Consider the following 22420-nt stretch of genomic DNA (forward strand, 5'->3'; position numbering starts at 1 on the left):
TGTGTGGCAAGACCATGGACAAGAGGCAATACATATGAGGCTCCATAATGTTGGGGAATTTTGGGAACCAAACGTAGAATTTATCCAACACAGATTATTTGATTTTTCTTGTGTAATGAAGCTGAGAACAGCTATACCATTCCAAGTCTTTCAGCAGAAGCATGATTTAGAGGGAAGAACCCCTTCTGAACAGGTACTTTTGCCAGGACCCATCTTTTCTGTCCAGCCCACAAGCCAGTTATATCTGAGGTCAAAGGTTGTATCTTAACTCAGCTGTGAGTCACCAGATAATCATTCTGGTGTATCTTGTGCTGTCATGGAGATAGCACTAACTTGGGCATGGTGTGGTGGTGAAGGAGGCAAGAATGGACCACATAGTGAGGTTATGATGGCAGAAAGTGTTTTATTAGCTTATGGTCCAGGATGTGTAAGGATGAAGAGCAGTGAGACCTTCTAGACTCGGTCTTTTAAGTCCCCTCCAATCTTCAGGAACTCCTGCTGATGACAAGAAACCAGTCAGGTCTAAGCTGTGCTCCTTGCTTATCGTTACCTTCTTTCTCCTCAGTTGTGTCTGTTACTATGTTGGTCTGTCTGATTCTTCACTGGCCTTCCTACTCTCAGACTTTATTTTGGTTTCCCCTTGACTCAAGACTCAGCCCCCTGCTTCTTCGTGATTTTTTCCTCCTTTCCTTTTCCTTTCCACTGGTTTCAGTTCTCTCTCCTTTTTCTTCCTGAGCCACTGACCTCACATCTGACTTTCTTCTCTTGTGTCAGTCCTGGTCTTTGGTCTCTCTTCTTCTGGAGGAGAGATCCTGGCCAGTTCTCATATGCATACGGTGTCCCCATCAGAGGGAGAGGATATCAGTCCTTTGAAATGCCATCTAACATCTCTCTGAAAGTGGGGACAGAAGAGAGGCATTTCCTTACTGAATCTCCTTGCAGTACACTGAAATAGCCTGCTATGGGCAGCTTTGGGAGGTGACCACTCTGGCAAGCCAGGGCTCAAGGGAACCCCAACATACTTCATGCTTGCATGATTCTGGTCTTGGAGTAGTAGATGCTGCACCGAAGGTTACCCACAGGGCCGGGAGATGCAGCTAACCATTATGGATGTGGTTGAATCAGACTGAGAGCTGCAAGGGTGCATCATAGGCATCATAGGTTCTTATATTCATAATTTAATAAGCCAGCAACTTTCTCTCTTTGTCCCCATGGGGTTTGCTGCATTGCCATGCCAAAGCGGTCCTCAGGAGTCCCAGTTTAGGAAGAAGTTTGGAGCCTGGGTTGTTTTGGTTTTGGTTTCAGCTGGATGTTTTAAATTTACATTAATTTCCTTTTTTTTTTTTAAACTATCTCAAATTAAACATGAAATAATCATACACTGTGTTAGGTCTAAAATTATTCAGATCTATTCATATATGCAAAATAAGATAGTTAAAACAGTCAAACAGTACATTAGCTGAAACAGTTTGTAAGAAGTCTCATCTGGGAAGTACAACTGGCTAAACATCTGGAAGGAATTTATTGCAATGCTTAAACCAGGTTTTGATCCCAGGTGCCTCTGCAAGTGAAAAGTTAGTATTTCCTTAATTTCATTTCATTCAACAAGTTAGTTCAGATGGTGTCGGGGAAATGTTGGAGAGCTGAAAAAAAAATAATAATTATCAATACAAAAGAGGCCTGAAGTTTTAAAAAGCAGCCAGTGCAATTTACTAAGTGTTTATAATGCTTGAATATTTCTTGTATATCATAAGTCAGTTATGTTAGTTAGTTCCAAACACAAAATATAATTTGTTCACACCTCCACGCCTTTTCTTTCTGCTCTTATGGTTCATTATGGTAATTTTATGTAAGTAATGAGAACAATTTCAGAATGTCAGTTTGGTGCATATGCAGTTGGATGCAAGTCTTGGTCCAGCCAGAGCCTGGCACAGAACAGGCATTAATGACAAAAAAGAAAATCAATATTCACATAGTGAGTACGGAACGTGTTAGTTTCTGCACCCTTGAATGGGGACAGTGTGAAGACAGGACTAGGAATATGTGCAGGCTGCTTGCACAGAGACACTTTCCTCAGCAGTCCTGTGCTCCCAGGAAGGCCACATTTCGCCCCAGTCCTGGCTTAGGGTGAGTGGCTCCCAGTAATGTGAGTCCAGCTTCAGGAGAGTTGTGCCAAAGATGATGTGGTGGCAGAGAGGTGATGGCAGGGCACTTGCTTTCTGGAGTTGTGCAGCAGTGAACCCCTGTGCTGTCAGTCCATCTGCCCATGGAGACCCCATTTTGTGGTGTCCACCTCTCCCTAAAAAGGCCTCAACCCTGTCCCAGCAGTGCATTGCAGAGCAAGTTTCACCTCAGTGGCTTTGCTTATACCAGGTTACAGAAACAGCAATGCCATGAAATTCCTCTTTTTATGCAAGAATAATTATCAGCTTCTGTGTGAAGGAAATCAAGAGAAGGTTTAGCTAGCCATGAACTTTTCAGAGTTACCAGATTCTTCAGCTGAGACCTGGGCCAAACTGGCTTACTGACTCACCCATTTGTGGATGAGGTAGGTTACTTGAAAGCTGTGTATGTTGCAAAGCAGACAGTGGGATGTGGCAATGTAAGGAAGATTTCTGTTGTTTTCTTTGGTTTTGCCTTGTGTCACCCCTCAGCACCTCCTGAGAAAACCACAGTTTCCAAAGAGCCATACCTGTGCCTCCCCTGCTGTTCTTCCTTGATGGGAAAGACAAGGCTTATAAAGGGGCTGGATAATTTTGCATCCAGAACTAAGTCTTTGTTGCCACTGCACCCGCTGATGGTCAAATAGGACCAGAAGGATTTTTTTCTTCTTATTCCTAACCCTCCTCCCAACCTCGTGTCCCACCCCCACCCTTCCTTTTGTACTGTGCATCTCTGCCTGGGCAGGTGTGTTATGGTGGGACCATGAGGAGCTGACATCCTCTGATCCCAGAGTGCAGGCCACTGCCAGAGGAAGGGCTGAGCTCAGTGGATCATGGAGCAGACCTCTGCTGCAAAGCATGACATAAGAGCTGGGCCTGGACAGACACCCAGTTGCACAGCAGGGTGCCTGTGCCAGAGTGAGCTCTCCCAGCAGCATGATCTGCTTGTTGAGGTGGGGCAAAAGCAGAGGAATTTGGACCCTGTTCCTCAAGGCAAAGCTGTGTTATTTAATACCTGGCACTGTCCCAGGAGAAGTGATCAGAGAGAAAGGCCTGTGGGGAGACGGTGTTGCTGGGTGCCAGGAGCACAACCCTTCCCTGCTCTCTTCCTTATTGCAGGAGCTCTCTGAGCCAAAGGGGCCCATCCCGATGCCCCGGTGCACGGCTGAGTGAGCCAAAACCCCTCAAGCTGCCGGCATTTGGAGGGTGAGACGTAGGGAGGGCTGCCCAGCCATGGCACTGGCTGTGTGGACTGGGATGCCCACTGAGCCATGTCCCCTGGCTGAAGGATGGGAAGCTGTGCCCGGCTCTCGGGGGCTTTCACATGTGGCCGGGCCCAGGCCACTGTCCTGCCTCGACGGGCAGCCACTGCATGGGTACATGGCCGCCAGGATCTGTGGGCCACTGGGCATGGGGACTGCCAGCCGGGCACAGCATAGGCCTTCAGAGGATGGTGCTGCTGCTGCCCACCCTGGCAGGCCTGGTTGTGTCATGGGAAGCTCCAGGGCAGGTGGCAGGAGCTCGGTGATGCACAATGGCAGCTGGGGGTGGGGGAGGTCACAAGGCTGCAGCTTGGCCCTGGTCCTGGCTGTGGCAGGTGAAGGCAGTGGCTGGGCTGGCCTGTGCAGCCTCCCCCAGCTCCGGCACAACCACCATGGGCCCTGGCAACAGGAGGCCCTGGGCAGCATTGGGCCCTGACTGCACGGTCCTGCCTTGCAGCTGATGCAGCAGCAGACGACGGTTCTCTCCGCTTCCCATGGCAGCTACCTGAACCCAGGCGTCGCCTTCTCCCCATGCCACATCCAGCAGATCGGTGCCGTCAGTCTCAACGGGCTGCCAGCTGCTCCCATTGCACCAGCATCAGGTGAGGGCCTGGATGCAGCAGGTCCTTCACTGCCAGTGAGCCTCCTGCCCCAGCACTTGGCACAGTGCCCACCCAGGTAAAACAGTTCCTACAGCAGCATGTGGATTAGTTTGCTCTTTTCTAACAATGGAGCCTCTGAGCACAGCAGTCTCTAGTCTGCATAAACTTCTGCAACCTCCCTGTCACCCTCACATGCTCAATATACATTCTCTTGCCCTACTGTTGTTCATTTTCGCTGCAGTTTTTCCCTTTGATATAGTTAGAAGGACAGGGTTCCCAGGACTGCACTTGACTCTGAGGTCAGCAGTGCTATTATTATCATCATCCCACAGTAATAATGCATTTTTGGGGTTGAACGCCCGTCAAGAACAGGCATGCATCATGCTAGGTGCTGCACAAACCCAGATTAAAAATGTTCCATCCCAAAGCTCTGAGAGCAGTTAGGACTAGCAGTGCTGCACACTCTTCTCACTAGTGCTGCCTCTTAATTTTGTGAAGGCTCCAGCACTAGTCTGTCATCTCCACATGCCAACTAGAAGAGATAATAGCTTCATACACAGCAGCCTTGCCAGGCAGATGGAAGGTTGGAACATGGGCATTGTGGGACCTTGACTTTCACGGGATGCCCTCTCTTCTTGTCCTACAGGGCTACATTCACCACCTCTCCTGGGAACAGCAGCCATGCCGGGACTTGCAGCACCGATTTCAAATGGATTTACTGGAGTGGTACCATTCCCAAATGGGCATCCAGCCTTGGAAACAGTTTACACCAATGGCCTTGTGCCATATTCAGGTATTGAGAGCAGGAGAACTCCCCACCATCCAGAGACCTGAGGAACTGCAATTAATTCCTCTTTTCTGGATTTCCCACAGAGAATACTTGTCTAGCTCCTTGCCAGGCACTGAGACTAACTTGGGGGCAGGGGGTGGGAAACAACACTACACACACACACACGAAATGCACGACTGATTCTGATTACGTTTTTCTCTGCAGCCCAGAGCCCTTCAGTAGCAGAGACTTTGCACCCAACCTTCACAGGAGTTCAGCAGTATGCAGGTACCAGCTTCCCTTGTCTCCCTCAGGCCCTTGTGTGGCTGACCAGATCCTCAGGTAAATGGTTTGTTCTATCTCTGGACTGCAGCTGTGTATCCGACCACCACCATCACCCCCATTGCACAGAGCATCCCTCAGCAGCCTCCCATCCTGCAGCAGCAGCAACGAGAAGGTGAGGTTCAGAGTGGGACTATGTGTGTCCCAAGACATGGGTGGGATTTGTGTAGCTCATCTTCTGCACCACAGAACCAATGGAGAGGAGACAGCACTATTTTTTGTCCACTAATCTTTGATACTGGAACTGGGCTATGGAAACAACCACATCTCTGCCGTGAGTGGACTAGAAAAGTTCACAGGATGCTTGTTATGCATAATTCCTGAGCTTGTCCCTGACCAGATGTTGCCAGGTACAAAGGGGACAGTAGGCACCAGAACACCAAGCTTTCACATCCAAGGGATAGAGTCAGCACCTTCCCTACACAGTCAGGGGAAAAGAGCACTCCCTCTCTGTCTTTACTGATGCCAGAACCACAGTGGTACCAGTCAAACTAGCCTCTCCCAATGTACTTTCCTCTCTTTTCAGCCTTCATAGCCTTCCGAGTTTATTTTTCAACTTATTTTAAAATTGGCCTAAATAGAATTTGGAGGCAAAGGCATTCTCTCTCTGCTCCTGATTCTTACAGCAGGTGTCAGGGAGGGAGCAGCTTCTTGTGCTCATCAGGCTCACAAGGAGCAAGTGAAGGAGTAGACAGGACCAGGTCAGCCCATAAATGGGATGTATGGCAGGCGAGGATTAAGGCTGTAGCTTATGGACTGAAGGCAACCACTGCCTTAACTGTGGGCAGGGAATGCCAGAGGAGCAGCTTTCACGTAGCAGTGTCTGCTGCTCTCCTAGGACTGGGAGAGCTATGAACAAGGAACTCTTACCTCAGCTGAGTTCCTTCCATCAAAATAGCACCCAGACCATCGTAGAGCTGTTGTGTCCAGCACCCTATCTGGGAACTAGATAAGCTTTGAAAGTGAAGCTGCTCTCCAGAAACTTGAGCTTTGTATATTACCTCCCAGTTGCTCTTAGACAGCCCTCAGAATCAGAATCCTTTGGGGAGCGGAGGCAGTGCTAGGGTTCTCCTCCAGTGCTGTGCTATGAGTTGAGCCCATTTTTCTTCCCCTTCCCTTTGGGGTTTTCTGTTTTGTCCTTCCCCACTGCCCCCATATCTGCAGGTCCTGAAGGCTGCAATCTCTTCATCTACCATCTCCCTCAGGAGTTTGGAGACAACGAGTTGATGCAGATGTTTCTGCCCTTTGGCAATATCATTTCCTCTAAGGTATTCATGGATCGTGCCACCAACCAGAGCAAGTGTTTTGGTAAGTGCTGACACCAGCAGGTGAGGGAAGCATGATAGATACTGATGACAGTTATTACTGGGCATGGCACCAACAGTGCCGTTGTTATCCATGCCTGTGTCCTGTCCTTCAGGTTTTGTAAGCTTTGACAACCCATCCAGTGCACAGACTGCTATCCAGGCTATGAATGGCTTCCAGATTGGCATGAAACGCTTGAAGGTTCAGTTAAAACGACCCAAGGATGCTAACCATCCCTACTGACAGCAGTAAACAAGCAGGAGTCACTTCTGCAGCACAAGGTAAAGCTGGCACCATCATAGCACAGTTCTGTACAGTGCTGGCCAGTGTCAGGACAGCAAGGTCTGGAAGTGGGGAGCCACGAGCTGAAGGCAATAGTACAGCTAGTGGGGCAGTGGCCTCACCTGCCAGGGCCCAGCCCCAGCACCCGAGCAAGGTGACCAGAGCAGGCCCAGAGATGATGGCCAGGTTCAACAGTCTAGATCATCAGGCAAATTCGTGGCAATGAGGCAAGCCCAAAGGCAAGCCAGAGTGTCAATTTGCAGGTCAAGATCAGGATCACATCTGGTGAAGGTAAATAGGGTCAAACATAGTGCAGTGATTGCCAGGCAGGTCTATAATGTCAATAGTAAACAGATCAAACATCAAGATGGGAAGACAATCCAAGGGTTGAAGTCCAGGTAATTAGATCCATGGACAGGACATGTCCGTGGACAGGTGGAGATTGGAATTTCCACAATGTAGATCAGACAAAGGCTGATGACACAGGCCTGAGCTATAATGAGACTTGAACTTGTGGGCAGGGTGGACAGAAATTGCAGGTGAGGCTGGTCAAGTTCATTAAGGCCTTTTAGTGCACTCAGGGCCCTGACAGGCAGATGGGTTCTGTTTGTGGTCTAAGCAAGGTTTCAGTCTACTGTCCAACTGCTCCCCCAAAGCTTTTGTCTGCCTAAAAAGGTTTTAAAAGCCAGTTTTCAATTGTTACATGGGCCTGAAGTTAGTCTGCAGAGAATGCTTTCTGGGGTAAGAAGGGATAATCCCATGATTCACAGGGATCACAGATAAGCAGAGAAAAGGTGAGACCCTTAAGGACCACAGAAGAGCTGCCTGACACAACAGCTGCTGCCAAAGAGCTGGCTTCTGCCAGCCTACAGACAGGGAGCAAGGGACGGCTGATCTGATTTGGGTCATAGTCCTTCATGTTTAAGTAACAGCAACTCAAACCCTGAGGCTTGCATAGATGTCCTCCTAATCTCCCAATTCCCTCCCTCCTCCCTTTCTGTTCAGGTGAAAGGAAAGTCCAGAGGAAGAATTTCTGCTTCAGGTTGATTTACAGAAAGGCCAGTAAATTTATCGACTCTTTTGACACCACCCCTTTCTTTCCTCTGCTTCCCACCTACCCACCCTATCTTCCTCTTCCCCTCCTCTCCAAGACACGCAATTAAAGAGAAGGCTCAATATCTGCCCAGGAGGAAGATTCTTGCCACGACCGACTCATATTTGCTGCTAATGTGGTGCATAGCAAAGGGACCAGCAAACCAGCAGCCCCTGGGGACATAAACCTCTTCCTCTTGGGGTATGTGGACCAAGAAAACCCACTGGTGTGTCTCTAGGTTAATGCAGTGATGTATGGAAGTTTAGTCCCATCCCTCCCTCCCTCTTGCTCCGTTTCTGGCCTTTTCATAGACAAATATACATATATATACAGTCTCTATTTTTTTTTAAAGTGGCTCACAGGACCAAACTTTTCAGACTGACTGCTTGCAAGAGGTATTGGACGTTTGGGGTTTACCTTTGCAACAGTGTCTTCTCAGCACACACTGCAGATAGGCCTGAACATTTTGAGAGGATGCTTGGGGAGAGAGAGGGGGAGGGTGGCAGAGGGTAGGGAGAAAGAGAGGATCATCTCTCTGCTCAACATTAGCAAGAAGGAGGAGAAATACATACCTCCAGGATTAGGGCACAGTCAGATGCTCAGCTCGAGTCACTCATCCACTGTAGCACCAGCCTGGTTAAGGATCTCAAGAGCTCTCAGTCTTACCTTTCCCAGGGCTTCTGCAGACAAAGCTCCTGGAATTTGGTGCCAGACCCCATCCTGACAACTCCCCGATTAGACTGAGAGCACAGGAAACCAGTCACTTTACCTACAGGAACTGTACTGCCTCCCCACACATGGCACAGATCTGTGTTTCATAGTTCTCCATGGTAACAGCATTTTCTTGATGAAGGCAAGAGAAGATAACAGTGTAAGCAGATGCAATCTTCAAAACAGTTACAGAATCCTCCTGGGGGCTACACACTGCCTCCCCGTGTCAGATAAGCTAACGCTTTCCATAAGCTGTAAAATGTGTTGAGGGGGTTGAACGACATAGCAGAGCTGCTTAGTGAGCTGTACTTATTCCCAGATGAAACAGGACGTTTTCTCCCTCTGAATTCAGCAAGAAGACTCACCTCACGCACCCATTTGCAAAGCTTTCCCCAGCAGATGCAAGGATAATATGATGAAAGAGGGTTGTCATTCTGTTTTTTCATTTTTCCCAGCACTCCCTCCAAGAGACTGATAATACATTATGCAGCATATGTATATATATATATATATGTATATATATATATATATATATATGGACAGCTATATGCACAATACTCTTATGCACAGAATGTAGTTCAGAATTTGATTTAGAAAAGATCCTCTGGGAGTGGGGGGGGTGTCACGCTGACAAGGCACATCCCTTTAACAGTTGGAAACAATCTCTTAAGTTTCTACAAAAATAAGGAAAGCAAGACAGAACAAACCAGCCAACTCCACAGTGATTAATGACTGATTAATTTCAATATTCCAGAGTTTGATAAGGTACCACAAACATTTGGGTGGGTGAGTGGGTGTGGGGGTGTGTGTGCAGTGAAACATGAATAAAGGGTTGGTGGGGAAAGGTTGATGCAATTATTACTGAAGTGAGCTATGGGGATTTTAGAGAATCTTGGCCAACTCTCACTCTCCTCCAGTTTCCCTTTGTTCAGGTGTATGTGGCACAGTTCTATAAGTACCTTCACATCTCCTCAACTACCCTTCTGTATCTGATGCTGAGAGTTTACGAGAGATGAATGAAGCTGTGTGAGTCTGTGTGTTTCTATAGTCCATGTTTACTTATTGTAAATACCATTTTTATACTTAACATCTATTATGTATGTGATTTGTATAATGTACTTTATTTCTGCTACAAGTAATTTCATGAAGTTTAAACTTAGTCTAATTTTGAACAAAACAAAAAAAAAAAAAGAAAAAAGACCAACAAATGCAAAATGGGAAAAAAAGGACTTTGGAAATCCTAGGTCAAGCTGGTTTTAAACAAGCATTTACGATTTCTTCCATCACAGTTACTGATGTGACTGTACAATGTTGCAGGTGCGATACAAGCTTTGTCAATGTCAAATTCCTCACTCTGGTCAAAAAAAAAATCCTGAATTTATTTAATAAAAGTTTTACTTGCTAAGTAACTGGGGCTCTACTTTATGTTGTTAGTTGCACCTGCTTTCACTTACTGCACAATGCTTGCACTTGAAGACATCACCAGAGCCCTGGGGCTGATTTAACAGGTCCCATGCAGTCAGCAAACGTCTGCCAACAGGCCTATGCCCACAGAATCCAAGTGACCAGTATTCTTTCATAGAGGAAGCATCAACATGTAATACCAACACATTAAAAAAACTTTAATTAAAACAGAGATTAAAATTCTACTTATATGAAATAAGAAGGTTCACAGAATCGAAAAAGCAGTGGAGCAGGATGTCCCAGGAGTGTGCAGACAGAGGTTAAAGCTAGGGCTGAGAGAAGGCTGGATGTAGTAAAAGCAGACCAGGTGAGGCTGAAGGAGGGGAGATGGGAGGAGGGCTAAGACAGAGGGCTAAGACAGTGAAGATCTCTAACTCACAGCTAGCAACATCAGAACCATGGCTAAAGCAGGATGAGAGGGAAACCAAGAGCAGTCTTAGGAAAAGAGCTAAAGTTACTTTGCCACCACTGCTGCCCTGCTCCTGCTTGACACCAATAGGAGGCTTAGTGGGATGGTGGGAATGTAGTTAAAAGGGATATAGGATGGGAGAGGAGACAAACTGGGCATCTTTTAAGGGCTGCTGTAGTTATAGTAACTCCTTAAAACCTGGCCCCGGTTGCTGGGGAACAAAACCCAGAGGCAGCACACCTGCTGCAGCCACCAGGGGTAGAAAACCTCCTGCACCCGTGTAGCACCTCCCCGGATGATGGCGAGTGCGGCTTCAGGAGCAGGCGAAGCACTTATGTGCACTTTGCCCCTGGAAAGAAATGGTCAGAGGATCAAAGCCAGTCAATCCCTGGTGTGGTTTTAACTCTGCCACAGGGCTCTGGATGCTCATGTTCAATGCTGAGGCGGATTTGCACAACCCCTGTGATGTACCCAAACGAGTGCACACTTCCTGCTAGTTTTCTTGCACATCCAAAGAGATTCACACACCAACTCAAACACAGTTGTGGTGCATTTTGTTGCATGCTTTCAAGAAGAGACATATTCCTGCAGACACACTCCCTCCCAGATTCCTGCATCCTCCTCCAAATACACACCTGGTATTCTGTAATGCTGTATCAGTATCAATCAGACCCAGGATGCACAGTGTGATAGAGACGTTTCTCTTCTGCATGATGAGTTCGTGGCGCAATGAGCTGAAGAATCCATCCAGTGCAAACTTGGTGGCAGAATAAGAAGTGGTGAAGGGAGTGGGTATTTTCCCTGGAAAGGAAAAGGAGAGAATGGAAACCGCCAGGAAACTGGCTGTAAGGAGAATCCACGGTTAAGGAATCTGGGCAAAGATGTAGACTTTGTCATACTGCATCAACTCACATTCTGTTCAGGTGAGTTTCCCTCTATTTCTAGTCTCATGCAAGTACTTTGACGATTTTACCAATTTGTGCAAACAAATCTCAGCACAAAAGCCACCACATGTGTGGATAAGGGAAGGAAATTTCTTTTAACTTACACAGTAACCAGGTCACATGCTGGACTAAAAAGCCCACTGTGATGGTCTACCTGCAGCCTTCCCCTCCCCCATAACATGCAAACACAGGGACTGGGTTGCATGCTGGGGTCTTTGGCCATGACATTTCCTTGGCACATTGCATCAACAAGGCAGGGATGACCCCAAGTCTGAACTTGTGTAAGGCGATGCAGCTCCCTTGAGCACGCACTGAAGATTCTCCTGCCTTTCTATCCTGTACAGCAGATGCAGCTGCTCAGCAGCCTGCTATTCAGGCTGGCCAAAGCCAGAAGGCCTGAGAGTGGCAGGATGATCTTAATGCTGTGTCCGAAATGCAGCAGAGGTGGGCCTGGCTGTGAGGGACGGGAGTCAAACAAGCAGATCTGGGCACATGACAAACGAAGAGCAAAGTTGCAAGGGAATGCAAAAATGGTGCAATACAGAGAAGGTCTTCCAGAAAACAGGAAGACAGCTAGCCACCATCCTGACCCCCTCTTCCCCCCCCCCCCGGGGGTTCTAGCCAAGCAGCAGCACCTGCCCTGGAGCTCCCCCTATATGTGTGTGTGTTTGTATACACACACACTCTTATTACCATATTACATATTTATTATAATATTATTACATACTATAAAATGCATAGTTGGAAAATGTGTTGAGGGGTTGAATGACAGAGATATGATGTGCTGGGAACTGTTCTACAGGGTCAGCACTTACTCCAGATAAAGTCACTAACCTGTGAGGGAAGAAACAATCACCAGTGAGCCTCTATTCTTCTCCAGGGTGGGAAGAGCTGCTGTTGTAAGTGCCACATAACTGAAGAAATTCACCTGCAATGATAAAAGTAGACATAGAAGAAGCAAGAGGGTTTGAAAACATGAACCAGAAAGTCAATACAGTGATCAGAAATGGAAAGGAGCATAGCTTGGATTTGCCTTTTCAAACATCAAGAGAGAAAAATCATCTCTGTAAAAATGGGGATAAACATTGCATCCATGAGTCTTGCAGATTCCATAAAAAGCAACGGAGAAGTTTCAGAGAAAAGGTTATTCCTTGTTTTTAACATAAAGATTTCTTGACAAGATACAATTAGCTGTCCCTGATTTCTCTGTATGCTATTCTTTACTCTGCAATCCCTATCCAGCAACAAGGATATCCATGTTTCAATTTGCTCCCCTTTAAGTTTCTCTTGACTGAGCTCAGACTACAATGAAGCATAAAATTCAGCATCTCTTCAGAGTTTGACTGCTCTTTAACTTGTAAGAATCTCTTACCTGTGATCCTAAGTTCCCACTCTCCAGCAAACAGGCTCCTTCCAAAACGAAATTAGAACTGGTATGTATGATGCACCCGAACTAAGAAGACTGAATCAAGAAAATGGCTCTTCATTTCCATGGTCCCAAAACCTGAAACCAAGGTAATTCTATAGGAAAACCCTACCTCTGTGACCAGAGATTCAAATGGCAGACAGCATTTCAAACAACTTAGCTGTGTTCTGCAATGCCACATGCACTTGCCACAGATTAGCAGGGAGTGTTTGCTGCTCACTTATTTGCCTCCCTAAATCAGACACTTTAACTGTAACTACGTATTGATCCCAACAGTCCTGGGCTAATGAGAGATAAAAAGGATGGAAGGAAAGAGAGAAGTTTGCGGTTCTTGCCAAAAAGTTCTCTTCACAAAATGTACAACACTTGAGCAAAACGTCTCTCTACTAACAAAGCCTCCAAACTGTTTGACTTGAAACATGGATGAAATAAAAGGTTTGTTTTCAACCATTGCCATAGACTTGAATTTGCCTTGGAGCTTCCCAAAGCTGTCCCAGGAGAAGCCTGCCTCACCTAATTCCAGGCGAGCTCTTCCCGCTGGCAAACCTCACCTGCATGAGCCAGCGGGTATATTCCACATCTCCTGTCCACATCTGGAAATGGGTCATGCCAATGTGGTTCAAGACCAGATAATCCAGTCCCCCTGTGGACAGGAGAAAAAGCAGTCAAACCAAGGGCCCATCCCCTAAGCAGTAACCAAGGAACTCAGAAATGCCAGCAGGAGGGTTGAACCAACCAGGAACTCCCTCAGAAGGCTAGAAAGTGCTTTACTGTGAAGATAGATTAAATATGCTCATCTGGGAGCAGCTTTGACTGCTCCTCAAGGGCAGAATTGAAAGCAAAGGTGTTGGTCTTTGACAACAGCTATCCAAAATGATGTTTCGGGGTGATTCAGATTTGGAACCTAGTTCTGGTGGTACATCTATTTCCAAAGTTACAAGTATACAAATCTGTAACAGAAAAATTATGATTGGTATGGAAATGTAACAGCAGAAACAGCACTGCTGGACTGACAGGTCATCCAGATCACAGCACACTTACGCAGTTTCTTAGGACGCCCACATCAGGAAAACCAAGAGCATAATGAAGTAATTAAGACACTCTAATAACGGACAAAAAGACAGTGGGTATAACAGTAAACACTGTCTAATGACAGTCTGACCCAAATGAGACAAAGTGGAGAGACAAAAGACCATAGTCACTCAATTCCTATTGTGCACAAAAGACAATCAGAAAGTAGGCTGTGGTCAAAATGTGCACCAACCAGAAACTCAGAAGACACAATGAGGACTCAACAGTGGACATATCTTGTCCCTTGCTTTGTTACAGAGGCAGGTCATGGCTTTCAGACCTCACAGTTTCTGTCTCTCTCAACCCAAGGCACTACATTCAGGGTTGGATATGTGCAGCTGGTCCTCACCCACATAAGGCACAGACATGTCCATGTGGTACCCTGTGACAGGTGAGGTACTGCAGCTGTTGCTGTGGGGTGTGGTTTTAATGGAGCACTGCAAGCAAGTACTTTCTGCATACTTTTCTCCTCTAGCAAAGACATGCCCTCCTCATGAAAGGCTACTACAAAGATGACCACATCTCACCTGGTATTTACAAACTGCACACCCTCCTGTCCTTAACATCCCTCTCAGTGAGGAACAGTTCAGGAAACTTAAGCAGGAAGCTCCTACTAGAATGAGAACTGTCTACATATCTGAAAGCCAAAGAGATGCCCAAGATGCTCACCCAGCTTTTGGACAGCAAACTGAACCACCTTTTCAGGTTCTGAAGGGGAAGACATATCTGCAGGGATATAAAATATTTTCTTTGCTCCAAGTGTCAGGCATTTCTCCATCACCTTGAAAGAGAATACAAATCCAAAGATTAAAAATGATGGAGGCGGAAAAGAATATAGAACTACAGATGAAGTTCTAATCTATTTGAGCTGGTCCAAAAGTATTTAACCTACAATAAGGCTTAAAACAGCTATAAATAGAACAGTTTGGACTCTGAAAAGCTGCACAATATTGCACAGGAATTGTAGTTCATAGAATAATAGAATATCTCAAATTGGAAGAGATCCACAAGGATCACTGAATCCAACTCCCTGTCCTTACAGGGCTACCTCAAACCAAACCTTATGATTAACATCTGTGGTCCAGATGTTCCTTCAACTCTGACAGGCTTAGTGGCATGACCACTTTTCCCTGGGGAGCTTGTTCCAGTGACTGGCTGACCCCACCCTCTCAATGAAGTACATTTTCCTAATGTCCAATCTGATTTTTCCCTGACACAGCTTCATACCATTTCCTCATGTAAATATTCAGGCAGTAAAAACTTCAGGCAGTGTATATAAATCTTATGGTACAGGCCAAGCTCCCTTCTGGGTTTATGCCTAACAACAATTCTGAAGGAAAATTTATCACGCTGACAACTAATTTGTTGTTGGTTTGGAAAAAGCCTAAATCTCTTATGTCTTCCCTTATACAACGACAAAGTTCTTACCTTCTGCAGCACAGCTTCTCTCCTAGCAGTCAAAACAATTTCAGCACCAAATCTGGCATAATGATATGCCATCTGCTCTCCAATCCCAGCACTGGCTCCAGTCAGGAGAACACGGGCACCAGACAAGCTCTCTTATTTATGGGAAAGAGAATAAAAGATATAGAAGTAAGTGAAGGAAGCAGCAGAGAAGGAGCTGCTCTAGTAACTATTGGCAGAGCTCTAAAGCAGAAAGATATATGTAAGTGCTGAAGTCTTGATGCTTCTCCAAAACTAGAAGAGGCAGGACTGACCTGAAGAATACTTAACGGTACCATGGACCAACCCCCCAGGCCCAACTGCCCAAGACCTGTGTTGCTTCGTTACTGTGTGTTTCTGGTGGCCATTGTACCTTGTTATCACTGCCAAGGGATAATGACATCATTATGCAAGCGAGCTGTCTCACATTCTTTTTGTCTGGGTTGCTAGACCAAAATCTTTCAAGAACAAAGTTGGTTTTCACATTCTGAAAAGCTGTGCAACATAAACCAGCCTATGAGCCTTCTGCATATCATTTATTATTTGCTGTGAGTTTGGAGACAGGTCAGCCCTCTTGTGCTGGGCAGTTTACATCTACAGAGATCCATCTTGACACCAAGGAGTTTGCAAGCAAAACATAAAACAATAAATGCAGTGGCAAAGTGCCATTTTTTCCCCACACAGACAGCAGAATCCCTGCTCTTAAACCATTTTGTCTTCCTCTTTGTTTCAAGCTTCTCTTTGTTTCTGGGAATGAAGCATTGCTTTGGAGCAACCAACTCTGGTAAGACTATGGGCAGGAATGAGACCATCAGTCAGAGTTTGGAAATTCAACCTCTTCTCTTCTGTGACTTATATTTCAGCTTGAGATCATCCCCCCTGATGAGCCTACCTGGGATAAAAGGGTCTTTCCAGAAGAAAGCTATGAGCCCAGCTACAATTCCTGTAGCACAAAGCACTCTTCCAATTGCCTTCATATCCCTCCAAGTTGTGAAGAACAAAGTGAAGTCTGGAAGCTGAGCACTCCACCCAAAATACTGTATTCTCCTTTCTCTGATACCGGGAGCCAACCTGCAAGAGGCATGTAATGTCCTGTGCAGAACCCAGAACGCCACCTGAGTCGTTTCACTCAGACGCCACCCGAGTGGTTCCCTCATCGGGAGCCACAGTTACCTTTGTCAAGAACGAAAAGGATCTTTCACTGGCAATTGCCAAAGCCCTCTGAGCTCAGAGCCAGCCTCCACACGGCGCGACTTCCCCCTAAGCCTACAGGAGAAAAAAACCCCAAACCCCCTCCCTCTAATCTTACTGAACGTTTAATTCATTAAAGAATTATGGCGCCCATAGTCGGCAGCAGCCACCCCAAGCAGCCGGACCTGGGAGTGGCCGGCGCTTTCCCCCGCGCAGCGCGGGAGGGAGGCGGCGGCAGAGTCCACAGGCCGGAGGCTTGGGGGCAAGGGGCTGTAGCGCGGGCCGCTCTGCCGCCATGCTGAGATACACCACGACAAACTGGCGGCGGGGACACCGCCACAGCGGGCGCGAGCCGCCCTCAGGGCGCTCACGATCCGCTCTCCTCGCGGGAGCGCGGGGAGCGGCACGGCCCCTCCCGGCCCTTCCCGGCCCCACAACCTCGGCCCCCGCGGCCGCGCCCCCCGAGCCGCCGCCGCTGGGCGGAGCTCCCGGCCCGGAGCCGGTGACGGCTTCCGCAGCCCCGCCGCTGCCGCCATGGCCGCCCGGCTCGTCCCTGTCGCCAAGTGAGTCCCCGCGGCCCTGCCCCCCCAGCCCGGCCCGGCGCTCCCCCTTCCCGCTCTGCTCTCTCCGCCCGCCCCGCGGCTCCCGCTCCATGGGCTCCCAGGGGCTCCCCGGCTCTCCGGGCCCGTGCCCGCAGCCCTGGCCTCGCCTCGCTCCTCCGCGCCGCGCCCTTGGCCTCGGCCGCCCCCGCGCCCGGCTAGTTCCCGGCCGGCAGCTCCTCCTGTGTCTTCACCTGCCGGACGGGATTGCGGCGGTTTTTTTTCGGGGCGAGTATGAACACGTAACATTAAACCCAGCGTGCCGCGGAAGGGCGCCCGTTTGCCGAGGGAACACGCTCAGATCTGGAAATACAGCCCCACTGGCAGGGAGGAAGCGCGAACAGTACGTTTTAGCAGAGAAATCCCTTTTCCCCAAAATACGTGTGAATACATGAATTTAAGTATTGATTCTCTTCTTGCCTCTCTCGACAGCTGTATCTGTCCCTATATTCTACTACTGCAGTACCACTGTCTGGCAGGTTTTGGTTTGTTTGTTCATACAGTAGCTTTTCTTGTTTTTTTTAAAGGGAAAACAATTCTCTGTCCTGTGAATCTAGAAAAGTCAGTCTCCTCAGATCTCATAACGAACTTGCCAGTAAAGGCCAAATACTATCTTCCTTTCATCCAGTTTTTAGGTTGCCACTACAGCTGTAAAACTGCACACTGTGCAGTCTGCTGGGAAACTTTAAAAGCCTGGGCAATGCAAACACCATAGCCAGATGTTAACTGGACTTTAATGAGCTTAACGAGGTATTGGTGTCTATCCTTATTAATAAGGCAGCAAGAAGCACATGGATGACTTACCCACTGCAGAATCCGTTAGTTCCTTTTATCAAAGGTATGTGCCAGAGTGGCAGATACTCTGAGATGCTTGACACTTTTGCCTTTTTTTCGTGAAAACTATTACTGATAAAATGCGAATAGGTACAGTTTCAAGGAGCTAACAGGGAGCAGTTGGCCTAGGAAGAAAAGGAAGGTAGCTAGATATTTTTCTGCGGCTTTTTGTCTGCAGTAAGACATTAGAGTATTTGTGACCCTTAGATTTCTTTACTAATACCCTCCCTTTGGCAGTCACAACCTACTGAGACATATGCACTGATGGTCATAATGTGAACTGAACTGTTCTGCTTTTGATCCTTTCAGGTTTGTTATCAAAGGAAGCCTGGCTGGAGCTGCTGTATATGTGGCATATGATCAGGGGCTGCTGGGCAGTGGCACACAAGGTGCTGAAGCACTCAAAAAAGCTCAAGCAGCACTGCCTCCAGCTATCCAGGAGTGGACGAGTTACCTAGGCTGGGAGGTAAGGACTGTTTAGATGGACAGTGCAAAACAAACACATTCTCTGAATGAGGAGGAAACATTGGGGTGATATTCTGATTCCAGTGAAGTTGGCAGGAGTTTTACTGTTGAAAGTAGATTTAACATTGCAAATATTTTGAAGAGGATTGAAATGGAAGGAGAATAAAATTTTAAATTTGGGGGAGATACACAGCTCACAGATGTTACTTCAAAGGAGAAGGGGTAACCAGCCTATGCAGGGTCAAGGAGGGGATTGCAAATATGCTCTGGGTGATATTTCACTATGTAGCAGTATTCCTAAGCTTCTTTTGAAGAATCCTACATGCTTTTAGAAAAACCAATGAAAATATTATCCTCCCATATTCTCAAATTGCTAACAGTTCATCAAATTGAATTTAAATTGCCTGAAGAGGCCCTTCTCTATTAGTTCTTAGTTTTTAAAATCCTCAGAAAAGAAGCCTTTGCTTTAAGTTTGAAAAGCATTTTTCATGTTAGAGACAACTATAAACTAAGAGATGACAGCCATGTAAGGAGACAGCCCAGGAGATGTTTTTCACAAACACCCAAATGATGTGTACTACCTTCTGGGGAAAAGAGGAAACCCTAGACTTAAAGTGTCATGTCTGATCCCTTTTGAGACTTAGGGAGAGTAGGCACCTAAGTATTTTTGAGATCTGAGGCCAAGAGGCTTTGCCAATGTGATGTGAATTCTAAGTGAAACGCCTCAGGTGCTGATATTTTGTCTTTCTCTTTCTAGCTCCCACCCACTCCAAAATTTGACTTTTCCCTCTCTGATTCCTGGAATAAAGGTAAAATAACTGCTCACCAAGCTCTGAAAGGAGCAAGGGGCCAAGAGTGATGTAGCTTACACCAGTCTTGTTTCAACGTTGTCCTCCTAAATTGAATGATGGAGAAGGAGCTGATAGATGTTAGTCTGGTGGAAGAAGCACTGGGAATGGGACTGAGGAAGCATATTCTGCTTCAGACTAGCACACTGACTGACTTTGGACCTAATTTCTTGTTGTTTCAACTGTGAAATAAGGAGGGGGATGTGTGTCCATAAACCTGTCTGCCTTTTCTAACCGGGGAGCTGGTGTCTCTACTTACAAAGCTTGCTGCCTACCTGTGCCCCAAGACAGGCATGTCTGTACTATCCTAGAGTCTAAGATTGAAAGTTTCAGTAAAGTGTTCAGGGAGGCCTGTGGCCCCCACAATAAATAAGTAGAGTTTATGCACTAGTGAATTCATCAGCATTGGCAATGATCAAGGAAACTAGAGGATAAAAATAAATGATAACTTAAGAAAGGTGTACCTTTGGTTAAAGGTTGAAGACTACAGATGCTAGTATGTCTGAACTGAGCCCTGGAATTTTCAGAAGGGATGGTCATTCCTGTTGTTACTAGAATTTTAGACATCTTGTTTGAAGGTTAAAGCATGTTATAAATACCTAGTAATAAATAGTTTTTATGGTGCAGCAAAGAGTCTTTATGTAATTGTGGGGAAACACGGTACACAAATACTGTGACATGTCCAGCATCACCCATGGAGTCTGTGATAAGGCCAGAAATAAAATGGAACTTAGCCCAGTTCTTTGTGATTGTTTCATCTCATATAGAGGCCTTTAAGTTGGAATTTCTGTGTCACAAATGTTACTGAGACAATAAAGCTGTACTTGAACCAAAGATCATTCAGGCCACAGGGTGTTTGAAAGCATCTGAATTAGAGTTCAGTTTTTCTTTCTGTGTTTAGAGATCTACAATGCTAGAGTAACATTGGGAAATTTGGCTTGAATGATGATCTTGGGATAATTCTTCTCTGCTTTCCTTGCAGGAGTGCAGTCAGTCATGTCTGCCTTGTCTGTAGCTCCCGCCAGGGCCTGTGAATACACGGTGGAAGGCTGGAAGTATGTGAAGGATCTTGTCAAATGAACACGTTCTCCAGGGTTCATGATTCTCTCTGTCCTGTGTTGTCTTTGAGAGGATGCAGAGTCCGTCGCTCTGGAGGGCAGCTCAGCCGTGTAAGGGCTACAATAAAAGACTTTGGAACTTCAATTTGTATTTGGGTTGGTTTTAGCATACAGACTGGAACAATTGCTTTTTCCTAGCAGTGATCAAAGGCTTCAGGGATCACAGATCATTTGTAATGAAGTGGTGGCCATATGCTGAGGTACTGCCTCTGTTCCAAAGCTGCCAAGCTTGGTAGCTAAACAGATTATTCTGAAGCTGAATTAATCTTGAAAGTGAATGCCATCTTATTCAAAACAAGCCAACAAGAGTTAAAAAAAAAATTAAAAATCCAAGGTAACAGTAAAAGATGCTGTAAAAGATGGCTTAGGGCATTTATACAAGTGCAGGAAGGGTAACTGAGCATGAAACATTTTGTTAGGTCGTGATATGCTCCAGTTGGCAGACTCTGCATGTTTTCATTTTAATGTGGATGAAAACTTTTCTGAGGTCAGTTTTCAGTCTCAGCCAAGGTGTACGAAAGGAGCACCAATGGCCTAGAGGGCATCACTATTGTAAGATGAAGTTACAGACTGAGTCTCTGTTTTTAACCCTTTGTGATGGGATTGTAGCATGGAGGTTGGTGAAGTCGTTATATCATAGCACAGCATCAGTATGATTCTGTTCCCTCCTCACAGGAAGCGTCTGTGTGTATATCAGATGGGTTATTGTAAATGCACAGCTTGTAACCTCTCTGTTCTTGAGTCTCTGTCCCAGAGCTGCTGCTCATGCTTCTAAAACCAGGGACAGGGATTGACCTCGCTGCTGGCAGCAGGGCTGTCATTTCTTCTACACTGATGTGCTAATAGTTGCATTGTTCTAGTCTATGCTAGTTACAGAATGAGCTGAGGCACAACTATAGAACAGGAAAAAGGCAGTGGTAGGTCGGGAGAGCAGGATGAGTGCTAGGTCGGGAGAGCAGGATGAGTGCTTACTCAAATTAGGAGTCAGATTTAAAACACGAGAATGAAGGCTTTGCAGTTTTGTTTCCTTTTTTAACAAACATATGATGAAACCAACTGCCAAGAGATTTTAGAGGATTTGACTAAGGTATAAATAGCTTTAAAAAGTGCTTAAGTTAATTCCTGAGGGATGGGTCCAAATCTATGGTCCAGATGGAAGCTACAAGTTTGGTAAACGTTGGAGTTCTCTGTTGTGCAGGTGCCAGATCCTTCACCTCATTCTAGAACCTTGATAACCTCTATCTATATCCCATTTCTTCCTTAACTTCCCAATGTCAACTGCCTTTGAAGCAGCACAGCTTTTCTTGCAGGAGTTTCTGTCATAGCTACCCATGTACACACCTCAGAAAATAATGGTGCTAAGATACTTGTGCAGGGCTGCTTATGCAGGCTGGCTCCTGGGGACAAGAAGTTAAACTCCAGCTATGAGACAGGAGCTGTCTGCCATTTTACAGCCCCTGTATAGTAAGCTTGCTGCAGCTTAGGCAACTGGTTTTGAAAAGCAGCACGTCTCATAACATAGCTCAGCTTGGGACGCACTGGGAATGTGGGCTTACTGGAATACACCTCTCTTCCCTCAAATTAGAGTAAGAGTCAGTCTGCATGGAAAGCTCAGTCTGCCATTGACTACCCTGTCACTGAGCTTTGGTAAAAGAGAGGACTTGATTTTCCAGAGCACTGCTTAATTTTTACAAGTCATAACCTCCATCTCATCAGGCCAAACCTCCCATTAAGAAAATTCTGACACTGTCATCTAGAGTCTTCATCTCTCTAGCTTTTGCTACAAAATGTAATCACTTTGAACAAAGCACACTGTGTACAAATAGGTAGAATACTGCACCTCTGGTACGCTTAGAACTTTAGTTCTCCTCTGTGCTTTTCATGATCTGAACCACTTTTTTGCCCTTTGATGATTGCTCTCTAAAGATTCAACATTGTGATGTGCCTTCTCTATGGATGTATGAAAAAATATCTTCAGGCAACTGATAAAAACCCCATCTCTGAAGATGGAAAAAACCCAAATGAGCCTACAAATGAAAGGAACAGGATTTTTTTCCTCTTGCCATCATAAAAGCCATCC

The 22420-nt window shown here is 46.3% G+C and overlaps 3 protein-coding genes across 13 annotated transcripts in view; 2 read left to right on the top strand and 1 right to left on the bottom strand.

Annotated features, from left to right (window-relative positions):
* The window catches only part of CELF5 (CUGBP Elav-like family member 5), a 38530-nt gene extending 28593 nt beyond the window's left edge, over window positions 1-9937 (top strand). For 4 of the 8 annotated variants that reach the window (XM_064637163.1, XM_064637159.1, XM_064637161.1 and 1 more), the window contains 7 exons: window positions 3882-4026; window positions 4673-4819; window positions 5021-5083; window positions 5169-5252; window positions 6302-6445; window positions 6558-6723; window positions 7730-9937. In XM_064637163.1, the coding sequence (XP_064493233.1) occupies window positions 3882-4026; window positions 4673-4819; window positions 5021-5083; window positions 5169-5252; window positions 6302-6445; window positions 6558-6685 (711 nt within the window). In that variant the 3' untranslated portion in view covers window positions 6686-6723; window positions 7730-9937. Of the gene's footprint in view, window positions 1-3881; window positions 4027-4672; window positions 4820-5020; window positions 5084-5168; window positions 5253-6301; window positions 6446-6557; window positions 6729-7729 lie in introns of those variants that run through there. The other 4 variants (XM_064637162.1, XR_010425347.1, XM_064637164.1 and 1 more) reach the window with 4 other exon arrangements.
* LOC135403286 (hydroxysteroid 11-beta-dehydrogenase 1-like protein) lies at window positions 1504-16910 on the bottom strand. 3 transcript variants are annotated; one of them, XM_064637174.1, is made up of 8 exons: window positions 16459-16910; window positions 16178-16356; window positions 15271-15401; window positions 14512-14623; window positions 13323-13414; window positions 12180-12273; window positions 11037-11202; window positions 1504-10750 (listed from the first exon to the last, which is right to left on the bottom strand). In XM_064637174.1, exons 2-8 carry the CDS (start codon window positions 16260-16262, stop codon window positions 10564-10566), a joined length of 867 nt encoding a protein of 288 aa, XP_064493244.1. In that variant the 5' UTR covers window positions 16263-16356; window positions 16459-16910; the 3' UTR covers window positions 1504-10563. The 3 variants fall into 3 exon arrangements, with proteins under 3 accessions (XP_064493244.1, XP_064493245.1, XP_064493243.1); XM_064637175.1 differs by having other exon boundaries at window positions 1504-1643; window positions 11037-11244; window positions 16459-16769; XM_064637173.1 differs by having other exon boundaries at window positions 11037-11244; window positions 16459-16769.
* A 23-nt stretch (window positions 16911-16933) lies between these two features.
* On the top strand, window positions 16934-20425 carry MICOS13 (mitochondrial contact site and cristae organizing system subunit 13). Of its 2 annotated transcripts, none has more exons than XM_064637184.1 (4): window positions 16934-17039; window positions 18219-18375; window positions 19132-19183; window positions 20205-20425. In XM_064637184.1, exons 1-4 carry the CDS (start codon window positions 17011-17013, stop codon window positions 20300-20302), a joined length of 336 nt encoding a protein of 111 aa, XP_064493254.1. In that variant the 5' UTR covers window positions 16934-17010; the 3' UTR covers window positions 20303-20425. The 2 variants fall into 2 exon arrangements, with proteins under 2 accessions (XP_064493254.1, XP_064493253.1); XM_064637183.1 differs by lacking the exon at window positions 16934-17039 and adding an exon at window positions 17696-17913.
* The last annotated feature ends 1995 nt before the right edge of the window (window positions 20426-22420 follow it).

The sequence above is a fragment of the Pseudopipra pipra genome, chromosome 27 (genome assembly GCF_036250125.1).
Source record: "Pseudopipra pipra isolate bDixPip1 chromosome 27, bDixPip1.hap1, whole genome shotgun sequence".
Classification (NCBI taxonomy): Eukaryota; Metazoa; Chordata; class Aves; order Passeriformes; family Pipridae; genus Pseudopipra; species Pseudopipra pipra.